Source organism: Sus scrofa, chromosome 6, assembly GCF_054392235.1.
Source record: "Sus scrofa isolate SSC_HxYL_T2T_F1_AM1 chromosome 6, Sscrofa_HxYL_maternal_Yorkshire_Landrace_v2.0, whole genome shotgun sequence".
Lineage (NCBI taxonomy): Eukaryota > Metazoa > Chordata > Mammalia > Artiodactyla > Suidae > Sus > Sus scrofa.
This window is the reverse complement of record NC_139388.1, coordinates 13,742,254-13,764,422: the sequence shown is the minus strand read 5'-3', so window position 1 is coordinate 13,764,422 and position 22,169 is coordinate 13,742,254. Positions and strand designations below refer to the sequence as shown.

Genomic DNA, 22,169 nt, shown 5'->3' with positions numbered 1-22,169 from the left:
TTGGAGAGGATATAGAGAGATTGGAAGTTTGTGCTCTGCTGGTGGGAATGTAAAATGGTATAACCATGACAGAAAACAGTATGGTTATAGCCCAAAAAATTTAAAAAAAAATTATTATATGATCCAGGAGTTCTACTTTTGAGTGCATGTATACCCCAAAAAATTGAAAGCAGGCTCTCAGATATTTGTATATCCGTGTTCATAGCAGCATTATTCACAACAGCCAAAGGGCAGAAGCAACCCAAGCTGCTTTATAGCTGAATGGATAAATAAAATGTAATATATACATACAATAAAACATTATTCAGCTTTAAAAAGGAAGGAAATTTTTTTTCTTTTTCCGTCTTTTTAGGGCTGCACCTGTGGTATATGGAGGTTCCCAGGCTAGGGGTTGAATTGGAACTACAAGTGCCGGCCTACACCATAGCCATAGCAACACAGATTCCGAGCTGCGTCTACGACCTACACCACACCCGGCAACGCCGGATCGTGAACCCATTGAGGGAGGCCAGGGATCAAACCCACATCCTCATGGATCCTAGTTACGTTCATTAAACTCTGAGCCTAAAAAGGAAGGAAATTTTAACACATTCTGTAACATGGATGAATCTTAAAGACACTAACTAAGTCAAACGCAAAAGAACAAAAATTGTATGTTCCAGAGTTCCCATCGTGGTGCAGTGGTTAGCGAATTCGATTAGGAACCATGAGGTTGCAGGTTCCATCCCTGGCCTTGCTCAGTGGGTTAAGGATCCTGCATTGCCTTGAGCTGTGGTGTAGGTCACAGAGGTGTAGGTCACAAACGCGGCTCGGATCCCGCGTTGTTGTGGCTCTGGCGAAGGCCGGCGGCTACAGCTCCGATTAGACCCCTAGCCTGGGAACCTCCATATGCTGCAGGAGCAGCCCTAGGAGAGACAAAAAAAACTGTATGTTCCACTTATAGGAGGTACCAGAGTAGTCAAATTCAGAGACAGAAAACAGAATGGTATTTGCCAGCAACTTGCGAGATTATAGGCAGTTATCAATAATATTAATAATGAGGAGTTCCCATCGTGGCTCAGTGGTTAACGAGTCCGACTAGAAACCATGAGGTTTCAGGTTTGATCTCTAGCCTCGCTCAGTGGGTTAAGGATCCACCGTTGCCATGAGCCTTGGTGTAGGTCGCAGACGTGGCTCGGATCCCGCGTTGCTGTGGCTCTGGTGTAGGCTGGCGGCTACAGCTCCGATTAGATCCCTAGCCTGGGAACCTTCATGTGCCGCAGGAGCAGTCCTGGAAACGACAAAATAATAATAATATTAATAATGAGTAGTTATTGTTTAATGGTATTGAGTTTAGGCTGATATAAGATTCATTTTCGCTGCGCCACGTCAGGAACTCCCTTTTTAAAAATATTTTATTTATTTAATTATTTTTCCTTTTTAAGGCACTTGAAGCATGTGGAAGTAGCCAGGCTAGGGGTCAAGTTGGAGCTATGGCTGCCTGCCTACACCAGAGCCACAGCAACACGGAATCAGAGCTGCAATCTGTGAACTAAACACCACAGCTCATGGTAAGGTCGGTTCCCTGACCCACTGAGCAAGACCAGGGATCGAACCTGCATACTCACAGATACTAGTCGGATTAGTTTCTGCTGTGCCACAACAGAAACTCCCTCCTTCCTTTATCTGCATTTATATTCACCTTCTTCTTCACCAACATCTACCTTCCACTTTCTCCTGGTTCCTTTCTCTTTGCCTTTAAACTAAAATGCCTTTCTTGAATCTTGAAAAAATCTTTAGCTGAGATGTCTTCCCTTCCAGATATTCTTACCTCTTTTTAAAAAAATATTTTTTATTACTTTTAAATCTTCATGTAATATTTCATTTTTGTCCATGCCCACAGCATTTGGAAATTCCTGGCCTAATTCCATGCTGGATCCTTAACCTGCTGCACCACACAGGAACTTCCCAGAGAGTCTCACCTCTTGTCACTAACAAACTTCTGAAATAGACTGAAACAGTTTCAAATAGTCCACATCTGGATTCTACAGAATATGTTCCATCTCTATTTTTTTTTTTTTTTAAAAAGCTCTCTTCTCAGTCATTAACCTTAACTGTGTTATTAGTTACCCTTGAGAATACTGTCACCTTCCTTCAAATGTCCTTTCTTTGGCTCCCACAACTAAAATCTCCCTCCTTGGCTTCTACAATTAAAAACTTTTCTAAACCTTCTTCTAACTCTCAACCATTCCCTTCTCTTCCCTATAATTCCCTCAACAAGCCTCTCTGCAGCCCTCAATTGTGAGCATTCCCTAGGGCTCAGTCCTTGGACTCGCACTCCTCTATTTATACATTCTTTAAGAGGGCTCAACCATTTTCATACCGCCAACGACAGCCTTTTAAGCTGAATGACTAAAATTTAGATTCAGTTCAAGATTCAGTTCCAAATATACACTCTCTTACTGGAAATTGCTTGAAATGCCTGGCTGTCATTCCGAATTCAACACAAGCTAAGAATTATATACTTCTGGAGGGAGCCTAACAGTTAATCTTTAACCTTCTTCACTTGGCTAAATTCTACTGTTCCTTCAGCTCAGTCATCAGTTTCTCAGGAAAATATCTCCTGACTCTCTGTTTAATGTATGTCCACATACATTTCCTTCAAACCATTTATTATAACTATAATTTTCCACTTATGTTCTGATTCTTCAGCAGCTATTTCCTCTGCTAGACGTAAGGTCCATGAGAACCAGGATCACCGTGCCTTTTAAGAGTGGGACATGAGGGTATGATAATCCCCATATTCCCAGCACCTACCATTAAGGTGCGGACCTGTAGGAAACAATATCTATCTAAAAATCTGTCAAATGAATGAACAAAAGTACTCTAGATGTGTCCTGAGTCTCCCATCAATCCCATTCATTTCTATCTCCACTGCTACTAGTCCATTGTGGGCCATGGTTTAATTAAAAAAGCAGCTCACTCAATAAGCCCCTTCAGATCTCCCTGACTTCAATCCACATGGGCACAAAAAAAATTTCTTTCTTTTTTTTTTTTTTTTTGTTGTTGTTGTTGTTGTTGTTATTGTTGCTATTTCTTGGGCCGCTCCCGCGGCATATGGAGGTTCCCATGCTAGGGGTTGAATCGGAGCTGTAGCCACCAGCCTACGCCAGAGCCACAGCAACACGGGATCCGAGCCGCGTCTGCAACCTACACCACAGCTCACGGCAACGCCAGATCGTTAACCCACTGAGCAAGGGCAGGGACCGAACCCGCAACCTCATGGTTCCTAGTCAGATTCGTTAACCACTGCGCCACGACGGGAACTCCAAAAAAAATTTCTTTAAACTATTTGCCATGCCATTCTCTTTCTTAACAATCTTCATGACTTCCTATTTCCCTCAAAAACTAAGTTAATACAGACATTTCACTGAAGAGCTCAATTTGCCAAGAACACTAATGTCAGTTGCTCAGGGCAGCCCTTACCACTGACCACGGCTTTGAAAAATACTAAGTCCTCTCTTTGACTCTCCTTTAGTTCCCTGCAGAACTCCAGCACTAATATCACCTTCGAAATGTTACTATTAACTACCTCACAAATGCCTATCATTTTAGGGCCCCACATGTGGGTTTTTTTAGGGCCCCACATGAGGCATGGAAGTTCCCAGGCTAGGGGCTGAACTGGAGCTGCAGCTGCCAGCCTACACCACAGTCACAGCAACGCAGGAAGCTGCGTTGCTGAGCAAGGCCAGGGATGGAACCCACATCCTCATGGATATTAGTTGGGGTCATTACCACTGAGCCACAATGAGAACTTTTGAAAAGTAAATTAAAGGTAAATTAAAAAAAAAAAAAAAGGATGCAGCAGAAACTAATCCAACTAGGACCATCATATTTCGGGTTCGATCCCTGGCCTCACTCAGTGGGTTAAGGATCTGGCGTTGCCGTGAGCTATGGTGTAGGTCATAGATCACTGAGGCAGCTTGGATGCTGTGTTGCTGTGGCTGTGGTGTAGGCCAGCAGCTGTAGCTCCAATTTGACCCCTAGCCTAGGAATCTCCATATGCCGCAGGTGAGGCCCAAACACACACACACACACACACACACAAAAGGGTAAATTAAACACAGACATGTCAAAAGGTTGACAATGTACTATATAGGCTGTTGCTATTATAACTAAATTATTAAACAACTATTTTGGATGATGGAAGATACAAGCTCAGAGGAACAAATATTCTGTGCCTTTGCTACTTTCTAGGTTCCAATTAATCTAAAGAATGAATCTATTATTGGGGCGTTCCCGTCGTGGCGCAGTGGTTAACGAATCCGACTAGGAACCATGAGGTTGCGGGTTCGATCCCTGGCCTTGCTCAGTGGGTTAAGGATCTGGCGTTGCTGTGAGCTGTGGTGTAGGTTGCAGACCCGGCTCGGATCCCGCGTTGCTGTGGCTCTGGCATAGGCCAGTGGCTATAGCTCTGATTAGACCCCTAGCCTGGGAACCTCCATATGCCGTGGGAGCGGCCCAAGAAATGGCAAAAAGACAAAAAAAAAAAAAAAAAAAAAAGAATGAATCTATTATTATCTCAATACAATCTATTAATCACCATTACCTGGCATTTTGCTTGTTTTTGTTTTGGCCGTGCCTGTGACATGCAGAAGTTTCGGAGCCAAGGACTGAATCCATGCCATGGCAGGGACCTGAGCCACAATGGTGACAACAGTGAATCCTTAACCCCCTAAGCCACCAGGGAACTCTGGCATTGTTAAACTCTCATGGGAAATAGCAGAAGTTACAACATGTGTCAATCTGGATTGCCTTGCCATGTTGCAGGGTCTGCCATTCAGGGGAAAGCTTAATTTCCCAAGCTCGGTATATCCTCAATCAGCTGGAATTCCTTTTAGGTTACATAAACTGATACTTATAATGGAAAAGCCAAATCTAGAAAAAGACAACTGTGAAAATAACATCTTTAGAAAGTGAGGGAAAAAGCAAAGTCTAAGGATCTTGGCTCATCAGAGCAAAATGAGCAGACTTGCCTCAGAAAGACACTGGTTTTCCCAACCACCTTGAGGGAAAAAAAAAAAGACTAATATAAAATAAATGCAGTTGGAGTTCCTTTTGCAGCCCAGCAGTTAACGAACCCAATGAGGATGCAGGCTGGATCCCTGGCCTCGCTCAGTGGGTTAAGGATCTGGTGTTGCCATGAGCTGTGGTGTAAGTCACAGACTTGGCTTGGATCCTGTGTTGCTATGGCTGTGGCACAGGCCATCAGCTGTACCTCTGATTTGACTCCTAGCCTAGGAACTTCCATATGCCGCAAGTGCGGCCCTAAAAAGCAAAAATAATTTTTTTTTTTTGGGGGTCTTTTTGCCTTTCCTAGGGCCACTCCCGCGGCACATGGAGAGTACCCAGGCTAGGGGTCTAATCAGCAGCCTACACCACAGCCACAGCAACGAGGGAGCTGAGTCTTGTCTGCAAGATCCTCAATCCACTGAGCAAGGCCAGGGATCGAACCCACAACCTCATGGGTCCTAGTCGGATCCGTTAACCACTGAGCCACGACGGGAACTCCGCAAAAATAATAATAATAAAATAAATGGAGTTGTTTTTAATTAAGAACAAGTTTTTTTTTTTAATTTTTTAAATTCTGCCGTAGAGTATTATTTTTATTAAGTACAAGAAGAGCTATGAACTAAAACTGATATGGGGAGTTCCCGCCGTGGCACAATGCGTTAAGGATCTGGCACTGTCACAGCTGTGGCACAGGATTTGATTCCTGGCCCAGGGAACTTCCATATGCTGAATCTGTGACTATAAAAAATTTTTTTTAAATAAAAATGACATGGAATATAATTCTATATACAAAAGATGTTTATAATTAATATTTTTATGCTATAAAGCAAGTATAGTAAAATGTTAATAGTAAAATTTTAGTGGTTGTCTATATGAATGTTCAGTGTGTAATTTTTTTAAACTTTTCTGTATGTTTAAAATTTTTCATAATAAAATGGGGGCTAAAACTAAACATAACTCTTAGAGTAACAGTGGTGATTAAATCAGATAACACACACAAGCACACAGCAGTTGCCCAATAAATAATCTATCTCCTTTTCCCTTCTGAACAGTGTCAGTTATCCAAAGAATGAGCTAGCTCAAAAGTCAAGACCTTCAAGTTCTAGCAATACGTATGTTCAGAACTTAAAAAGCCTTCAACGATAAACACTTAGAAGTATAAGCAAAGTTTTCTAAAGGAGCAGATGAACTTAGGAGAAAGAGGAATTCTCTACATGCCAAGAAAAGGAGAGAGGGTTAGAAAGGATGGCACCAGAAGGGGAGGAAGGAAGAAGGGAGACTGACTGTTCCATGAACCTAGGGCTTGAGGCTTAACAACCAGGGATCTGATACAGGTCTTGACCCTTGGCAAGTATAAAATTGGAACTGAGATCACTACACAAAGCTGACACTGCTTCCATACTTTTAATGAGAGATATTATGACACTGAAAACTGACAAAGAAGGTATTACCACACATTTAGAGCAAAGAAAAGAAAAACCTGCTTGTTTATCAACAACTTCCACTTCCTAAAGAAAACGGGAAGGACCATAACTGCTTATTAAGAAAAATCAAAGGGTGGAACATGAGCTTGACCTGACGTGCCCAGACAAGTGTGACAACTTGCTAGCTGTCTACTAGCATTTTGTGCTCCCCCGTTTCACAGTGGGGAACTGTCACTGGGACTGCAGTACCCAGTCCCCGTGCATCTAGGTGCTGCACGTTAAGAGTTCTCTCCAGTGGGATGTGAACAAAACAGCTGATAACCTGGTGGCCAGGACTTTTAAAAATATGAGATTAAAGGGTGAATTTTTGGCATATGAATTATATGAAAGGAAGGGTACTAAGGACTCTAAAGGTGTGGCTCAACCCAGTTACAAAAAAGCTGATCTTCTTGATACAAAATGAAATTATACCTGTGGAACTCTCATACTAAGGTAGTTTTGTCAACAGAATAGAAAAAAAAGATCTTTATCTTATCTTAAAGAAATAAATAGGTATCATATACATACAGCTTTTTTTTAAGGGCCACACCTGTGGCACAAGCAAGTTCCCAGGCTAGGGGTCAAATCAGAGCTGAAGCTGCCGGCCTACACCACAGACACAGACACAGCCATGACAGAGCCAAGCCACGTCTGTGACCTACACCACAGCTTGCTGCCATGCTCAATCCTTAACCTAAGGAACAAGGCCAGGGATGGAACCCACATCCTCATACATACTAGTTGGATGTGTTTCCACTTTTTTTTTTTAAACAGCCATACCTGCGGCACATGGAAATTCCCAGGCTAGGGATTAAATTGGAGCTGCAGCCACAGGCCTACGCCACACCCATGCAGGGCTGGAGCCACACCTGTGACCTACACCACAGTTTGTGGCAATGTCGGATCTGTAACCCACTGAATGAGGCCAGAGATGGAACCCGCATCTCATGGACACCGTATCAGGTTCTCAATCCACTGAGCCACAATAAGAATGCCCTCAAAGGCCAATCCGTGCCCTGCTCATCTGAAGATGTGGGGGGGGAGCGGGGACGCAGGGCAGGAGATGTCAGGGTCAGAGTGGAGCATGGCTGTAGATGGGGAGCTGAAGAGGGGGCAGGGGGCGCTGGGGGTGCTTAGGGGGGCACTGAGAGGGCACTTGGGAGCACTGAGGGACGATGTGGGGGGGCGGGGCGCTAGGGGGAGGCAGAAGACATGAGGTAAGGGGAAGCGAAACCCAGCTAGGGGAGACAGCGCTGCGAGGCCTTCCGCTGCGAGGCCTTCGGAACAGGTTGGGGGTGCAGGATGTGGGGTGGGGTCTCGTAAGGGGAAATGCAAATGGGGGTGCCCAGCGAGAGCAGCGAGCACCGAGCACCAGGGACTGAAGAGGAGAGGAGGGGACCCAGGGAGAAGAGGGAGCGCTGGTAGGCACACCTTGCTTCCTGGTTGCAACTTCGGGGATCTGGAGCCACCAGCCAGCACCTGGCCAGAAGCAGGAAAGGTGGGTGGGCAAACTGGATGCAAAGGAAAGGTAGCCTTATCGATTTTTTTGTAGTTGAAGTCAGTTTCAGTTTCATGCCCTTTTTTTTGGTCACCCTGCAGGCAATTCCAAGTTCTACTTCTCTAGAGGTGTGCTTCCCTGATGCACAGATGATGCAGGCTGGGGTGGATGTAGGCTTGGTGGGACCTAAGGCATGTATAATTTGTAAGGAAATGTGTGAAATTATAAAAACAAATTGGCTACAAAAAACCCCATATTTTTGTATAACATGTATATTTTAAAAAATATGTATACACAGTCTTACAGTAATGTAATACAATGTATATGTTATGTAATATATACATGTTTTACAATAAGTTTGTAATATTTTAGTTATTTTATGATAAACTTTGTATAATGAATAAGCCAACAGCTATGTATTTTAAGATGACAAATGCCACAAACATCACAAAATTCAGAAAAATAACATTTGTATGAATTAATAAATGCATCTCAAATGCTTTTGCTTACATTTTTGGCTGTATTCTCAAACAGAATACAGACCAATTCTCTCATGCAGAATTGTTTTATGGAAAGAGCAGAAAAATAATGCAGTCATTACTCTAACATGTTTGAACAAATTTGCATCTGATTGTTACTGCTGATGTTGGTGTGTGTGATATTTGTGCTTCAGAGAGATATGCTGTTTGTAGCACTCCTACAGGTTTATGCTCCTTATTTTACAACAACAAAAAAAAAAGCCCTAAAATTTTTTTTGGGGGGGAGGGTCGCATGTGTGGCATATTGAAGTTCCCAGGCCAGGGGTCAAATTGGAGCTGTGGCCACTGGCCTACGCCAGAGCCACAGCAACTCCGATCCAAGCTGTGTCTGTGACCTAAACCAAAGCTCATGGCAACGCCGGATCCCCAATCTACTGATCGAGGCCAGGGATCAAAACTCGAGTCCTCATGGATACCAGTCTAGTTTGTTACTGCTGAGCCACAAAGAGAACTCCCCCAAAAAAATTTTTTTAAATAAAAAAAATGTCATTCCCCTTGTGGCTCAGTGGGTTAAGGACCTGCTGTTGTCTCTATAAAGAGGCGAGTTTAATCCTTTGCTCAGTGGGTTACTGATCCAGTGTTGCTGAAACCTGTGGCATAGGGCACAGATGTGGCTCAGATCTGGTGTGGCTACGGCACAGGCCTGTGGCTGCAACTCCAGTTCAACCTGGCCCAGGAACTTCCATATGCCACAGGGGTGGTCATCAAAAAAAAAAAAAAAAAAAAAAAAAAAAAAAAAAAAAAATTATTTAGTAGAAAAAGTTTCCCACCCATTTTTATCCTCCAGTATTTCCTGTGTTCTTCCAGAACATTCTAATGCAAATATGAATACATATTTTTATTATTCTCTTTGATTACAAAAAAGGTAGATACTATACCAACGGTAACTTTACTTTTTTTTTTTCCGGCCACACGCTCAGCATGCAGAAGTTCCCAGGCCAGGAATCATACCCACACCACAGCTGCGACCCAAACCACAACTGTGACAATGCTGGATCCCAAACCAGATGAGCCACCAGGGAATTCCAACTTTCTTAATTTAATAACAGATCTTGGAGATCTTTCCATATCTCACATGAAGAGCTTATTTTCCACAGCAATACAATAGTCCATTGTATGGATCCACAATAATTTACCTTTCCCAACAAAAAAAAAGCTTCACTTAAAAACCTCCTACACATCGATCACATATAAGTTTTCTGACCTAATATAGTTTTCTGACCTAAGACTGTTAGGTCAAAAGAGAGATACATACCTTTCCAACTTTAATAAATAATTCTCAATCTCCTTTTCTAACAAATTCTCCTACACATTTCCATTTGACATGCCAGAAGTTAAAATTCAAAGGACAGCAATTTCTACTTTGGACCCTGAAGGATTAATTACCACAGGCATTGCGCCCATAGTAATTAACAACTAGAAAAAAATACATGAAATGATTTTCAGTCACTGGACAACAGGCAGCATAGGCCTACGAGCACTGAGAGAAGGGGAAACAAACAAGGTGAGCGCAACAATTACCCCAGCTTCCGGCCAGGAGGTTTCTAGGCAGCAGCATAGGGAGGGGGAACCCAAACAGACTCCAGTATTCTTGCTGAGTAGAGGAGAGAAATCAAACTTCAGGGGATCAAAGGGGGCCAGAATTTGCAAGACAAAGACAGTAATGGAAAGGAGAGCTGTACAAAGAGCCCAGGAGATCTTCACAGGGATCCCTCTGAGTCAAGACCTATCCTGTGTGTGTGCTGTGGGAAACAAAATACTAAAAAGCAAATAGGCCAAAGAATTCTTGAAGCTCACTCAAGGCAGGGAGTAGTTCATTCCCACCAGCCAGAAAGGAGAGACCTCATATGACTCGGACATTGGGCAAAGTCCCGGAAGAGTCATACCTCAGCAGTAGAATTAAATTAGGCATAGACTAAAGGCTGCTCTGAACTTGCCCTAACAAAGTTTAAAAGCAAACAGGATCAAACTGATCTGCATGTAACCTGTGTGCCAGACAAAAGCCAACACTCTTTTAAAGGAATTCAACAAAATTCAACAAAGATGTAAAACATTCAATGGCCAACACCCAATGAAAAAAATCACCACACATGCAAAGATGTAGGAATGTGATCATGAGAAGAAAAATTAATCAGTAGAAAATGACCCAAAAAATGATGAAAAAGTATGGAATTAGCAGATGAGGACCTTAAAACAACTATTACAAATACACTCAAGGTTGTAAAGGAAAATATGAACATAAAAGAGAAATGGGAAAAAATATATCTATGTATATAAAACCCAAATCAAATCCCTACAGATGAAAAATAGAGTGTCTATATCTGTCTGAAAGGCAGTATAATCCAAATTTCAGCAGTATTTAGGGCAAGAGAACTAAAGAACATCTGGTAGAACTGATTTCCTTTACTGAGAGTTAATTCACTCCTTTGCACTCCACAATCTTAAAGTGTACACTTTTTTTTTTTTTTTTTTGGTCTTTTTAGGGCCGTACCCACAGCATACGCAGAGTAGGGGTCAAACTGGAGCTGTAGCTATTGGTCTACACTACAGCCACAAGCAACACCAGATCCAAGCCACATCTGTGACCTACACCACCGCTCACGGCGACATTGGATCCTTAACCCACTGAGCAAAGCCAGGGATCGAACCTGTGTCCTCATGGATACTAGTCAGATTCGTTTCCACTGGGCCACAACGGAAACTCCCCTCAAAGTGTACTCATTTTTTTTGGCCACGCCCCCAGCATGTGGAAGTTCCCAGGCCAGGGATCAAACCTATGCCACAGCAGCAACCCCAACCGCTAGAGTAACAATGCCAGATCATTAACCTGCTGTGCCACAAGAGAACTCCTCAAAGTATACACATTTTAAATACCCAGTAAAGACTCTATAAATGTTCTTGATCTTATCACTCTTCAAGTAATTTCAACTATAGTTCTCTTCAAGAAGTCTCAGAAGGATTATATAAAAAGGTATGGCACATTATAGTTCACTTAACATTTCTCTTCAGACAGTGAACATGAAGCCTTATCTTGAAGGATGTCACCTGCAGCAACAATGGGCAGAGAAAGGCCACTGATGAGCAAGTGCAATTTGGTGGTGGGGCTTTTTTTTTTTCCTTTGGTCTTTCTGGGCCTCACCTGTGGCGTACAGAGGTTCCTAGGCTAGGGGTCAAATCGGAGCTGTAGCCACCAGCCTACACCACAGTCACAGCAAGGCCAGACCCGAGCCTCGTCCATGACCTACACCACAGCTCACGGCAACACTGGATCCTTAACCCACTGAGAGAGGAAAGGGATCAAACCTGCAACCACATGGATCCTAGTTCCTCAATGGTTCCTCACCATTTCCCGCTGTGCCAAGACTGGAACTCCCAGCAAGTGCAATTTGACTGATGATCTATTCATTTAAAATTTTTTCATCCTCATCATAACCATGTGGGAATAGGTTTTACAGACAAGTGAAGGTTGAAGACATAAATCTGTCCAAGGTAACAGAACGTGGTAAGTGGATTTGAATCCAGGACAGTAGTTCCAGAGCCCAATCTCTTTTGCCACTCACGACACTGCTTCTCCTATCATAAGCTCCACATGACCAGAGGACCTTGTCTCTTCCAATTATTTCATGAGCAATAGGTTTGCTCAGTAGATGATGCTAATTAATAGATGGCAGATTCTGCGCATGATTAAAACGCTCCATTACTTCCCCTTCCCCCTCCTGGAAGTTTTGTTCACTTCTTGTTGCTTAGAGCTTATCTGGCCAGTGTAGGAACTTTGGGAATTCTGTTAAGCAACTTGCAGTCTATCTTTCTAATTAAACTTAAATTACAAATAAAACCTTATTCAGAGTTCCCATCATGGCTCAGCGGTTAACGAACCTGACTGGCATACATGAGGACAAAGGTCTGATCCTTGGCCTTGCTCAGTGGGTTAAGGATCTGGCATTGTGGTGAGCTGTGGTGTAGGTTACAGATGTGGCTCAGATCCTGCATTGCTGTGGCTATGGCGTAGGCCGGCGGCTACAGCTCCGATTGGACCTCTGGCCTGGGAACCTCCATATGCCGTGAGGGCGGCCCTAAAAAGAAAGACTTTAAAAAAAAGAAAAGAAAAGAAAAAGAAACCTTCTTAGATATCAGAGTATTTTCTTTAAATATGATTTCTTTTTCTCTTTTTTTTTTTAACTCTACATTTGAATTGATTTATAACATATGCACATTCCCCTGGTTAATTTCCCTCATATCATTTCACTTGTTTATCTTGCTTGTGATTTTAAGTGTGCATCAAATTTGTTATTTTTATTTTAAAGGAACACAAACAATTTTAAGGATTCCTTCTATTTTATAAATATGTAGATCCAGGAATTCAAGTAAGTACCCATTTTCAGTCTGACTCCCCCTATAAAGAGTTTTACATATTATTCAAGCCTTCAATAGGAGAATTTATAGGTTCTGTAAATACCATGCAATCCAAGATAATTTCCTAATTTTAGTGAAATTACTAAAGCTCAATAAAAACAGATGTCTGGTTCTCTTAATTCATTGTTTGTAGATTTCAGTTCACACTTGTTCCTCCACACTCGACTTTAATGCAGATACAAGGGTTACTACTGGCACAGTCCTGAGGGCCATCACTTGAAATTCTTTCTTAAGTTGCAAATATATTGAACTCAATCAAATAAAGATGAGTCACTTACTGACTTCCAGTTTTATGAGTACAGCTCGTCTCAATATGAAGGAGCTATTACATCCCTTAACAACTCATAAATTCAGCATGGGGAAGATGAGATCCATCCATTAACCAGATTAACAGGCGTTTTAAGGCAGCTAAATTAAGAATTTCATGACATGAACAATCAACTTAAGAATGAAAAGTACTGAAGATCTTTTTTCTGATTCTCTGAACCATTTCCTCTAACATATGACCACAGCATTCAATGTATCCTTCTCTTACAGTACCTACTATTTTATACCTTATATTTTGATTTTAATAAAGATATCTTGGTGTTCCCACTGTGGCACAACAGTACTGGCAGTGTCTCTGCAGCACAAGGACACAAGTTTGATCCCTGGTTCAGCATAGCGGGTGAACGGATCCAGCACTGATGCATCTTGGATCTGATCCCTGGCCCAGGAGGAACTCCTTATGCCACAAGGCAGCCAAGAAAGAGGAAAAAAAAAAAAAAAGCTATCTTTTTCTTCTTCCAGGTCAGTGCTGTCCAACAGAAATATAATGGAAGCCACCTATTTTCTGTCTTCTAGTAGTCATATTAAAAAATAAAAAGTAGGAGTTCCCTGGTGGCTAAGCAGGTTAAGGATCCAGTGTGTCACTACTTAAGGGTTAAAAAAAAAAGTGATATAACTTTTAATCCAAGAATAGCAGAGTTCCATCCAAGTTTAAATCCTTAATTTTGTGCTCTTTTCATTGTCCTAAAAATTTACTGTGTGTATGACACCAAGTGATGAACCCTCTCTTATATAACTGTTTCTTGATCACAATCGCATTTATCAAGCCAACTGTAAGCAATGGTGGTGCCTTAAAGTACTAGTGTTCTTCCACACTAAGTGCCTAACAAGAGGAGATCAATAAATGCTTTGACTATGTGGTTAGATTGTTTCCACTGAGAGTCTGCATAGGAGGAAATTCCATGTTGGCTCAAACAAAACAATCATATTACATCCTAAAGCCAAATAGCATTTGGATTAATTGCTGTTTGCATTATTCATATCACTATTTCCCCCATGAAAGAATAAGGAATCAGGAGATGGTAGTATGCATATAAATCCTAGAAACTATAAAATACATACAGACAGAGAATATATACAAGGAAACAACTCATACAGGTTAAATAACAGGGGTCTTAGAAATTGTTCTATTACTCAAACCTCTCACTTAACACATGAGGAAACTGAGACTCAGAGGTAAAATGACTTGCCCACAGTCATACTATTAGCTAATGACAGTGCCAGCTACAGTCCTCTTTGTGGTATTCCACGGAGTCAATACAAATAGGGGATTATAACTAAATTCTTCCATTTTACCAGTATAAATTCTGCCTAAAGTGAGATGGGATTTGCAAATCTTTTCATGAAGCAGAAATTCTATTCATAATGAACTCAGACTAGTACTTAAGTTAGCTTTTTCTAATAATGCCCATCAGTCTGCCTAAGAAATCTACAATACTCCAATGCAAAGATGCTGCTGCTACCCAACGGTTCTTTGATCATGAAGAAAAGAGGATTCTAATTCCAGGTGACTCTTCTTATTTTGTGTCTATTTATGAACCCTTGGCATTCTCAAAAGCCACATACTAATTTCCTTAGCTGCAACCAGTCTTTGAACTCAAAGCACTTCACTACCAGTCCTACCACTTAGGATTTAACATTGGACAAGTTACTTCCTCCCTCTGAGTCTGTTTCTCAACTAAGATAATAAGAGAACACTCACTACCATCTCAAAGGACTATTAAGAATATTAAATGAGATAATATATAGTGTGGTATACTATCTTAGGATACAGTTAAGAGAAAGGCTAAGAATCGAGTACAAAAAATGTTCACCTATGAGTTTGAAAGTAAGTTTACAGTTTGTAATGTTGAAATGTTAATTCCTGTTCAATATATATAATAGTCCATCTTAAATATTTATAAAGGAGTTCCCGTCGTGGCGCAGTGGTTAACGAATCCGACTAGGAACCATGAGGTTGAGGGTTCGGTCCCTGCCCTTGCACAGTGGGTTAAGGATCTGGCATTGCCGTGAGCTGTGGTGTAGGTGGCAGATGCGGCTCGGATCCCGCGTTGCTGTGGCTCTGGCGTAGGCCGGTGGCTACAGCTCCGATTAGACCCCTAGCCTGGGAACCTCCATATGCCGCGGGAGCAGCCCTGAAATGGCAAAAAGACAAAAATAAGTAAATAAATAAATAAATATTTATAAAATATTCACTTTGTGCACAGTGAAGAGACAGTCTATAACCTGAAACTGATATATCAAGAGAGGGTACCAAGAAATTCAGAAGGAATATTCACAGTGCTTTTAAATACTAAAAAAATAACACTAAGGTTCTGGTGGGGTTTTTTTTTTGTTTGTTTTTTTTTTTTTTTGGTCCTTATCAGAGATAAACATTGGGGTATTTATAAATGAAATGACAAAGCGTCTGGCATTTGCTTTAAAATATGCCCTTTTCCCAATCCCTGTGATTAAGAAAAAAAAAAAAAAAGTGGGGATAGTTAAAGCTGTATGATGCATACGAGAGGAGTCTTATACTATTCTTTCTGCTTCTGTTTGTTTGAAATTTTCCATATTAGAAATTTTTTTTTTGTCCTTTTGTCTTTTTAGGGCCACACCGGTGGCATATGGAGGTTCCAAGGATAGGGGTCCAATTGGAGCTGTTGCTGCCAGCCTACACCAAAAGCCACGGCAATGCCAGATCTGAGCCATGTCTGCGACCTACACCACAGCTCACGGCAACGCCGGATCCTTAATCCAGTCAGCAAGCTCAGGGATCAAACCCACAACCTCATGGTTCCCAGTCGGATTTGTTTCTGCTACTCCATGGGGAACTTCAGAACTTTTTTTAAATCTAATAACAACAAAAAAAAATCTAAGAAAAACTATGCTTATCACTAATAAACTTCTCAAGAACCAACATCTTCATCTGAAACTTCTAAACACAAGATACTATTTGTCATCTCAGCCAAAAATATATATAAAGTATTTTAAAATTACTATCAACATAAACCATGTGTTATCTCTTTTTCTTTCTTTCTTTTTTTTGCATTTTAGGGCTGCACCTCTGCCATATGGAACTTCCCAGGCTAGGGGTCAAATTGGAGCTGCAGCTGCTGGCCTACACCACAGCCATAGCAACTCAAGATCTGAGCTGCATCTGCCACCTACACCACAGCTCATGGCAATGCCAGATCCTAACACAATGAGTGAGGCCGGGAATCGAACCTGCGTCCTCATGGTTACTAGTCGGGTTCGTCTGCACTACGCCACAAAGAAAAGTCCTGTATTATCTCTTTATCAAGTACCATACTAGACAGCAGTACCTTCTCTCTCTTTGGTATTAGTGCTCCTGCACCTGGGAAAACAGCCCAGGGTGTATTTTTCCTTTCTCCCCTTATACTTTCTAGTTATGTATTTTTACAACTAGAACTACTACTAGATATGCATCTGTGTGTGTGTGTGTGTGTGTTGTGTGTGTGTAAAACCAGGACTACTATCTCACCATTACTGTTAATATACCAAGTACATAATAGCAGGCCCACTGGGTGTACTTGACCTTTTAAAAAGTATGACTCATCTGAGAGGGTTAGGGTAAAAAAGGCAACCCTCCACACAACCCAGATCTTCAAAATAGTGGCCACAATGACTGAGAAAAAGCTGTGAGCTAATCTTAATCTATGTGCAGTTTTACCATAGTTTATACGTAAAATTTGGATTTGTTGGTATACGATGCATTAGGCAAAGTATCCATCAAAATTATTTAATGTAACCAAAAATACCTTCAAATAGATTATGTAAGTGAAACAGTACATAACTGTGTACACTGAAGAGAACCTTAAAATACTTGAACCTGGGAGTTCCCATCGTGGCGCAGTGGTTAACGAATCCGACTAGGAACCATGAGGTTGAGGGTTCGATCCCTGCCCTTGCTCAGTGGGTTAAGGATCCGGCGTTGCCGTGAGCTGTGGTGTAGGTCGCAGACGCGGCTCGGATCCCGCGATGCTGTGGCCCTGGCGTAGGCCAGTGGTTACAGTTCCAATTCGACCCCTAGCCTGGGAACCTCCCATATGCCGTGGGAGCGGCCCAAGAAATGGCAAAAAGACAAAAAAAAAAAAAAAAAAAAAAAAAAAACTTGAACCTAAAGACTTAACCTAATATTATCATGTTGTTTCAAAATAAAAATGTAGTTTACTATACTGCCATTTAAATACTCAGACACTTTGCCTTTTCATAATTCTAATAGCAAGAACAATCTTCCCCAAATATGTATCCAAAAGCATAAAGACCCCCCGTTGTAGCACAGCAGAAATGAATCTGACTAGGAACACTGAGGTTGCGCGTTTGATCCCTGGCCTTGCTCAGTGGGTTAAGGATCCGGTGTGGCTGTGGCTGTGGTGTAGGCTGGCACTATAACTCCCACTGGACCCCTAGCCTTGGAACTTCCATACGCTGCAGGTACGGCCCTAAAAAGACAAAAAGCCCCCCCAAAAAAGAAGCATATATGTCTACTGCCTAACAAACAGTCCTACTTATCAAAAAGCACATACAAAACATATTCCATATTTTCGCATCAAACATGTCTAGCTTTACTTTTTTCATTGTTATATTCTTTCAAACACATAAATTAGATTTAACTAATTCCTAAACTAAGTAGAATAAAATTTCCTTTTGCTGTCTTTGAAGGAAAAAAACTAGTTTAAAAACAGCTTCACCTCCTGAAGAACATACACAATTGTTCATGTCCTATTACTTCAATTTTTTTTTTCTTTTTAGTGCCACACCCTTGGCATAAGGAAGTTCCCAGACTAGGGGTCAAGTCAGAGCTACAGCTGCTGGCCTACACCACAGCCCCAGCAACAAGGGATCCGAGCTGCATCTGCGACCTACACCACCGCTCAGGGCAATGCCGAATCCTTAACCCACTGAGTGAGGACAAGGATTGAACCCACATTCTCATGGATACTAGTCGTATTCTTTTGTCTTTTTGCCATTTCTTGGGCCGCTCCCTCGGCATATGGAGGTTCCCAGGCTAGGGGTCGAATCGGAGCTATAGCCACCGGCCTACACCAGAGCCACAGCAACGTGGGATCCGAGCCGCGTCTGCAACCTACACCACAGCTCATGGCAACACCGGATCGTTAATCCACTGTGCAAGGGCAGGGACCGAACCCGCAACCTCATGGTTCCTAGTCGGATTCGTTAACCACTGCACCACGATGGGAACTCCTGGAACTCCTAGTCGTATTCTTAATTAACTGAGCCACAAAGGTAACTTCCTATTTGTTTCTTTTTATTAAAGTAGAGTTGATTTACAGTGTTGGGCCAATTTCTGCTACACAGTATACTAACACAGTATACACATACACATTCTTTTTCTCATACTATCTTCCATAATGTTCTACCCCAAGAGATTGAATATAATTCCCTGTGCTCTATAGGAGGACCTCACGCTTATCCATTCTAAATTGAATAGTTTGTATTTGCTAAATCCCACTCCCTCTCCCCTCCTCCTTGGAAACCATCTTTCAATTGTTATGTACATAAAATTTGAGGAAAATTAATTAAATTGGAAATTTGGAAACCCCTGCCCCCCCTCCCCAAACCCCTCTTCCAATTCACATGACACCTTTTCTTCCTCTGGAGCATAAAACAAATGGACTCCAAAAACTGGTTTACTCACCCTGAAACAGTCAATACTATTTACTGAGTCTCAGCACTGAATGAGGTACTCTGGAAAACTTTAAAAATCAGAGTTTAAATAACAACCCCGTAAAGGAAGAAAAATGTAGTTACAGAAACAAAATGTGTGCTGAGAATCATACAAAGGAAGAACAGGGACTCCATTTTCAGGCCAGGTTCTTTAATGAAAGAAAGATAGTACCTACCAAATTAAACAGACTCCAAAAGTTGTCAAATCTCAATTATTTATGGATTATATATGCTACATGCATGACAAAGGAAGGCTGCTCCTGGGAGTGAAGGTTTCCAAATGTCCCTAAACCCACATAAGGAGATATGTACTCCTTGAACGGACGGACCACTTTTGGCCACTTTAACTAATAACAAGCCACTGACCAAGAGTTTGGCCTTCAATATTAGGATCCTAGTTTGAGAGAACAACATCTATCATATATTCTCAAAGGCCAAAGAGAAAATTTCAAAGGGCTTGACAGAGTTAAGAATCTTAGCTGTATCTACTACAGGAATAGCTGAAGAATAAAGAATAACAAGGGATTATCCTTCTGGTTTTCAAAATGTAGATAAGAAGTCATCTAAGGCCCTATATTTCAGGCAGCTCTAGAAACGTCCTTTCTGTCTCTTGAGTATGTATATCTATTCCTCTTGTGAATTACTCTGCATGGAATACCAGAACAAATATCACAGTGGGATAAGGGGGGGAAACACTGCCAAGACTAGCAATTTTGGACAAACCAGGGGTCTTCCCACGACTACGAACACCTTAGACAATTCTGATAATTTTCCAAATAAAAGTGTTTCAAGCAGTGGCTACATTCCACTTGTCAACCTCTGGCCCTAATTCTATACATCAAAACCTTTTTTAAAAAGTATTCCTACCACGTGAGAGAACGTGATGGAAGATAACATGAGAAAAAGAGTGTATATACAGATTTATGACTGGGTGACTTTGCAGAACAGAAGAAACTGACAGAACATCATAAATCAACTATACTTTAATTTAAAAAAAATTTTTTTAAGTATCCCCACCAGATTTGCTCCCAAACTTTGAGAACTGTCAAAAATGCATTTACATTTGCAGCATTAAATGCAGAGGAGAAATTCTGCTACAATCCCAAACCTAGATTGCATTAAGAGGTACTGTTAAAATCATATTCAGACGTCACAAAGGCAAAGACTCCACAAAGCAATCATAAATACTGTAGCTGTATTACAACTTCAAACGCTACCCCAACTTTTCAAGCTTTGGGACTCTGAATCACTTGGAGTGATCTTACAGCTGAGATTCACTACAAATTAACCAAAAGAAGTTAAGGCGGAAAAAAAGCACACATTAGTTTCAGAAGCTGGTAAATAACAGGAATTTTCGAATTACAAAAGACTAGGGCAAAGACAGTAAATTCGGCTGCTGACCGTAACACACATCAGAATAGAACCCGAGTTGTCTAAACAAACGTTATCTACCGCCAACAAACACCAGGACATTCTTTAACAGCTGAAGTACGCCAACCATTTTTCGTGTTTAAAAAGGTTGCTACAAATTATCCAAGTCGATACGCGTGGCAAAATCCTAAACAGGTCTTCAGCGAGGAGCCACAGAGCTTAGAGCATCACACAAAAGACCGGAGCAAACATAAACACGCTCTGGGCCTTCGCTGATAGCCGCGCGGAGCCGGGATCTGAGTCCCAGGCCCCGCACCCCGAGGGAATGAAAGGTGGGGGTGGGGTCCCTTTTTGGAAAGCGCCAGGGCAAGGGGCAGAGAGGGAAGGAGCGAGCGCACCACAGAGGAAGCCAGAAAAGCAGCAGACCGGCGTCAAGGCCGGCAACACCCTCGGGCCCGCACCAGGCCTGGACCTCCCGGCCCCGTCCCGCCTCCTCACCTCCCTCACGTCCTGCAGGCACTCGAGCACCGCCAGGTTGTTGCTCCAGGTGTGCTTGGGACACACACGGGTCACGTCCTCCCTGCAGGACTCTTCCTCCGCTAGCTTCCAACCCCCGCCAGCCCCGCCAGGCCCTGCTCCGCCCCGCCGGGCCGGAGGCCCACCCGCCGGGAAAGGCGGCTGTGGCTGCTGAGGCTGTTGCTGCTGCTGTTGCTGCTGCTGCTGCTGCTGCTGCTGTTGCTGCTGTTGCTGCTGCTGCTGCTGCTGTTGCTGGAACTGAGATGACTGAGGCAGCTGGAGCAGCGGCTGACCCGCCAGCCCGCCGCCTCCAGGCTGCCCTACGAGAGGCAGAAAGTTGCCCCCCTGGCCCTGGCCCTGGTTGTGGCCGCCTGGGCCGGAGAGTTTCTCTGCCCCGAGCACCGCGAGCAGCAGCAGCTGCAGAGCCGCCGACAAGCGGAACATCCTCCGTACACGTCCACACGCCGCCATCTTGGGTCCGCGGCGAGCTCGACGCACCCGCCGGCGCCGCGTATTTAGATAAGGGGGCGGGGCGGCGGGGCGGCGGGGCGGGGCCTGACGGGGTCCGTCCGAGCTCCTCCTGCGCTGGCGCCGACCCGCCAGCTGGGAGCAAAGGCCGGGGGTGTCCGCTGCCTGCACCTCTGCGGCAGGAAAGCAGCGCTCTTTGCCGGGGGATTTCCTGGTGCTCCTCAATAACCCTAGGTAGGGCGGCTTTGCCTAATTCCCTTGGTTGTCGTCACAGAAAAAAATTTTTTTTAAAAATCGGAGTTGCCACAACCAAGATGGCCGGTAGAGTATGTCCCCCGTCTAATGACTTGAAAAAAAAACTTTATGTGTAGAGGTGAACTTTACACGATCAGGTGTATTCTGGAATCTAAAAACCTCATTTTGCATTTCTCCTTGCTTCCCTCCATCTGCCTCAAAAGTCTTTCTTACCCAGAGAAGAGGTCAGCCGGGTTAGGAGCCCAGATTCCGTTATAATCCTTGCGCTTCCGCAGACTAGGCAAGTCCTTTAACTTCTCTGAGCCTTTGAGAAAGAAGAGTAGGAGCCCTACTGTAAAGTGTAATTGTGAAGATCGGAAATAATAAAAAAAAAAGTGTCTAATCCACAGTATGGAATTCAAAAAGTTGTAACAGTGTTTCAAATAAACTGGGAAGCCCTTTGCCTGTGAGCCAGATTTTTTTTTCTTTTTTTCCTTTTTTTTCGTAACCCACTGAGCCAGACCAGGTATAGAACCTGCCTCCTCCCAGATTCTAGTCAGATTCGTTACTGCTGAGCCACAAAGGGAACACCCTGTG

At 42.8% G+C, this 22,169-nt stretch overlaps 1 protein-coding gene and 1 long non-coding RNA gene across 4 annotated transcripts in view; one reads left to right on the top strand and one right to left on the bottom strand.

Moving 5' to 3' along the window:
- GLG1 (golgi glycoprotein 1) overlaps positions 1–21,361 on the bottom strand; it is a 154,235-nt gene extending 132,874 nt beyond the window's left edge. For all 3 annotated transcript variants that reach the window (XR_014805455.1, XR_014805456.1, XM_005664351.4), the window contains exon 1: positions 20,853–21,361. Coding sequence is in view for 1 of the 3 variants with exons in the window: in XM_005664351.4 (XP_005664408.3) it covers positions 20,853–21,341 (489 nt within the window). In the remaining 2 variants the exon portion in view is untranslated. The remainder of the gene's footprint in view (positions 1–20,852) is intronic.
- On the top strand, positions 15,617–21,355 carry LOC146402208 (uncharacterized). Its single transcript, XR_014805518.1, has 2 exons — positions 15,617–17,139; positions 18,514–21,355. It is a non-coding gene; the product is annotated as an uncharacterized LOC146402208 (long non-coding RNA).
- Positions 21,362–22,169: the final 808 nt, after the last annotated feature.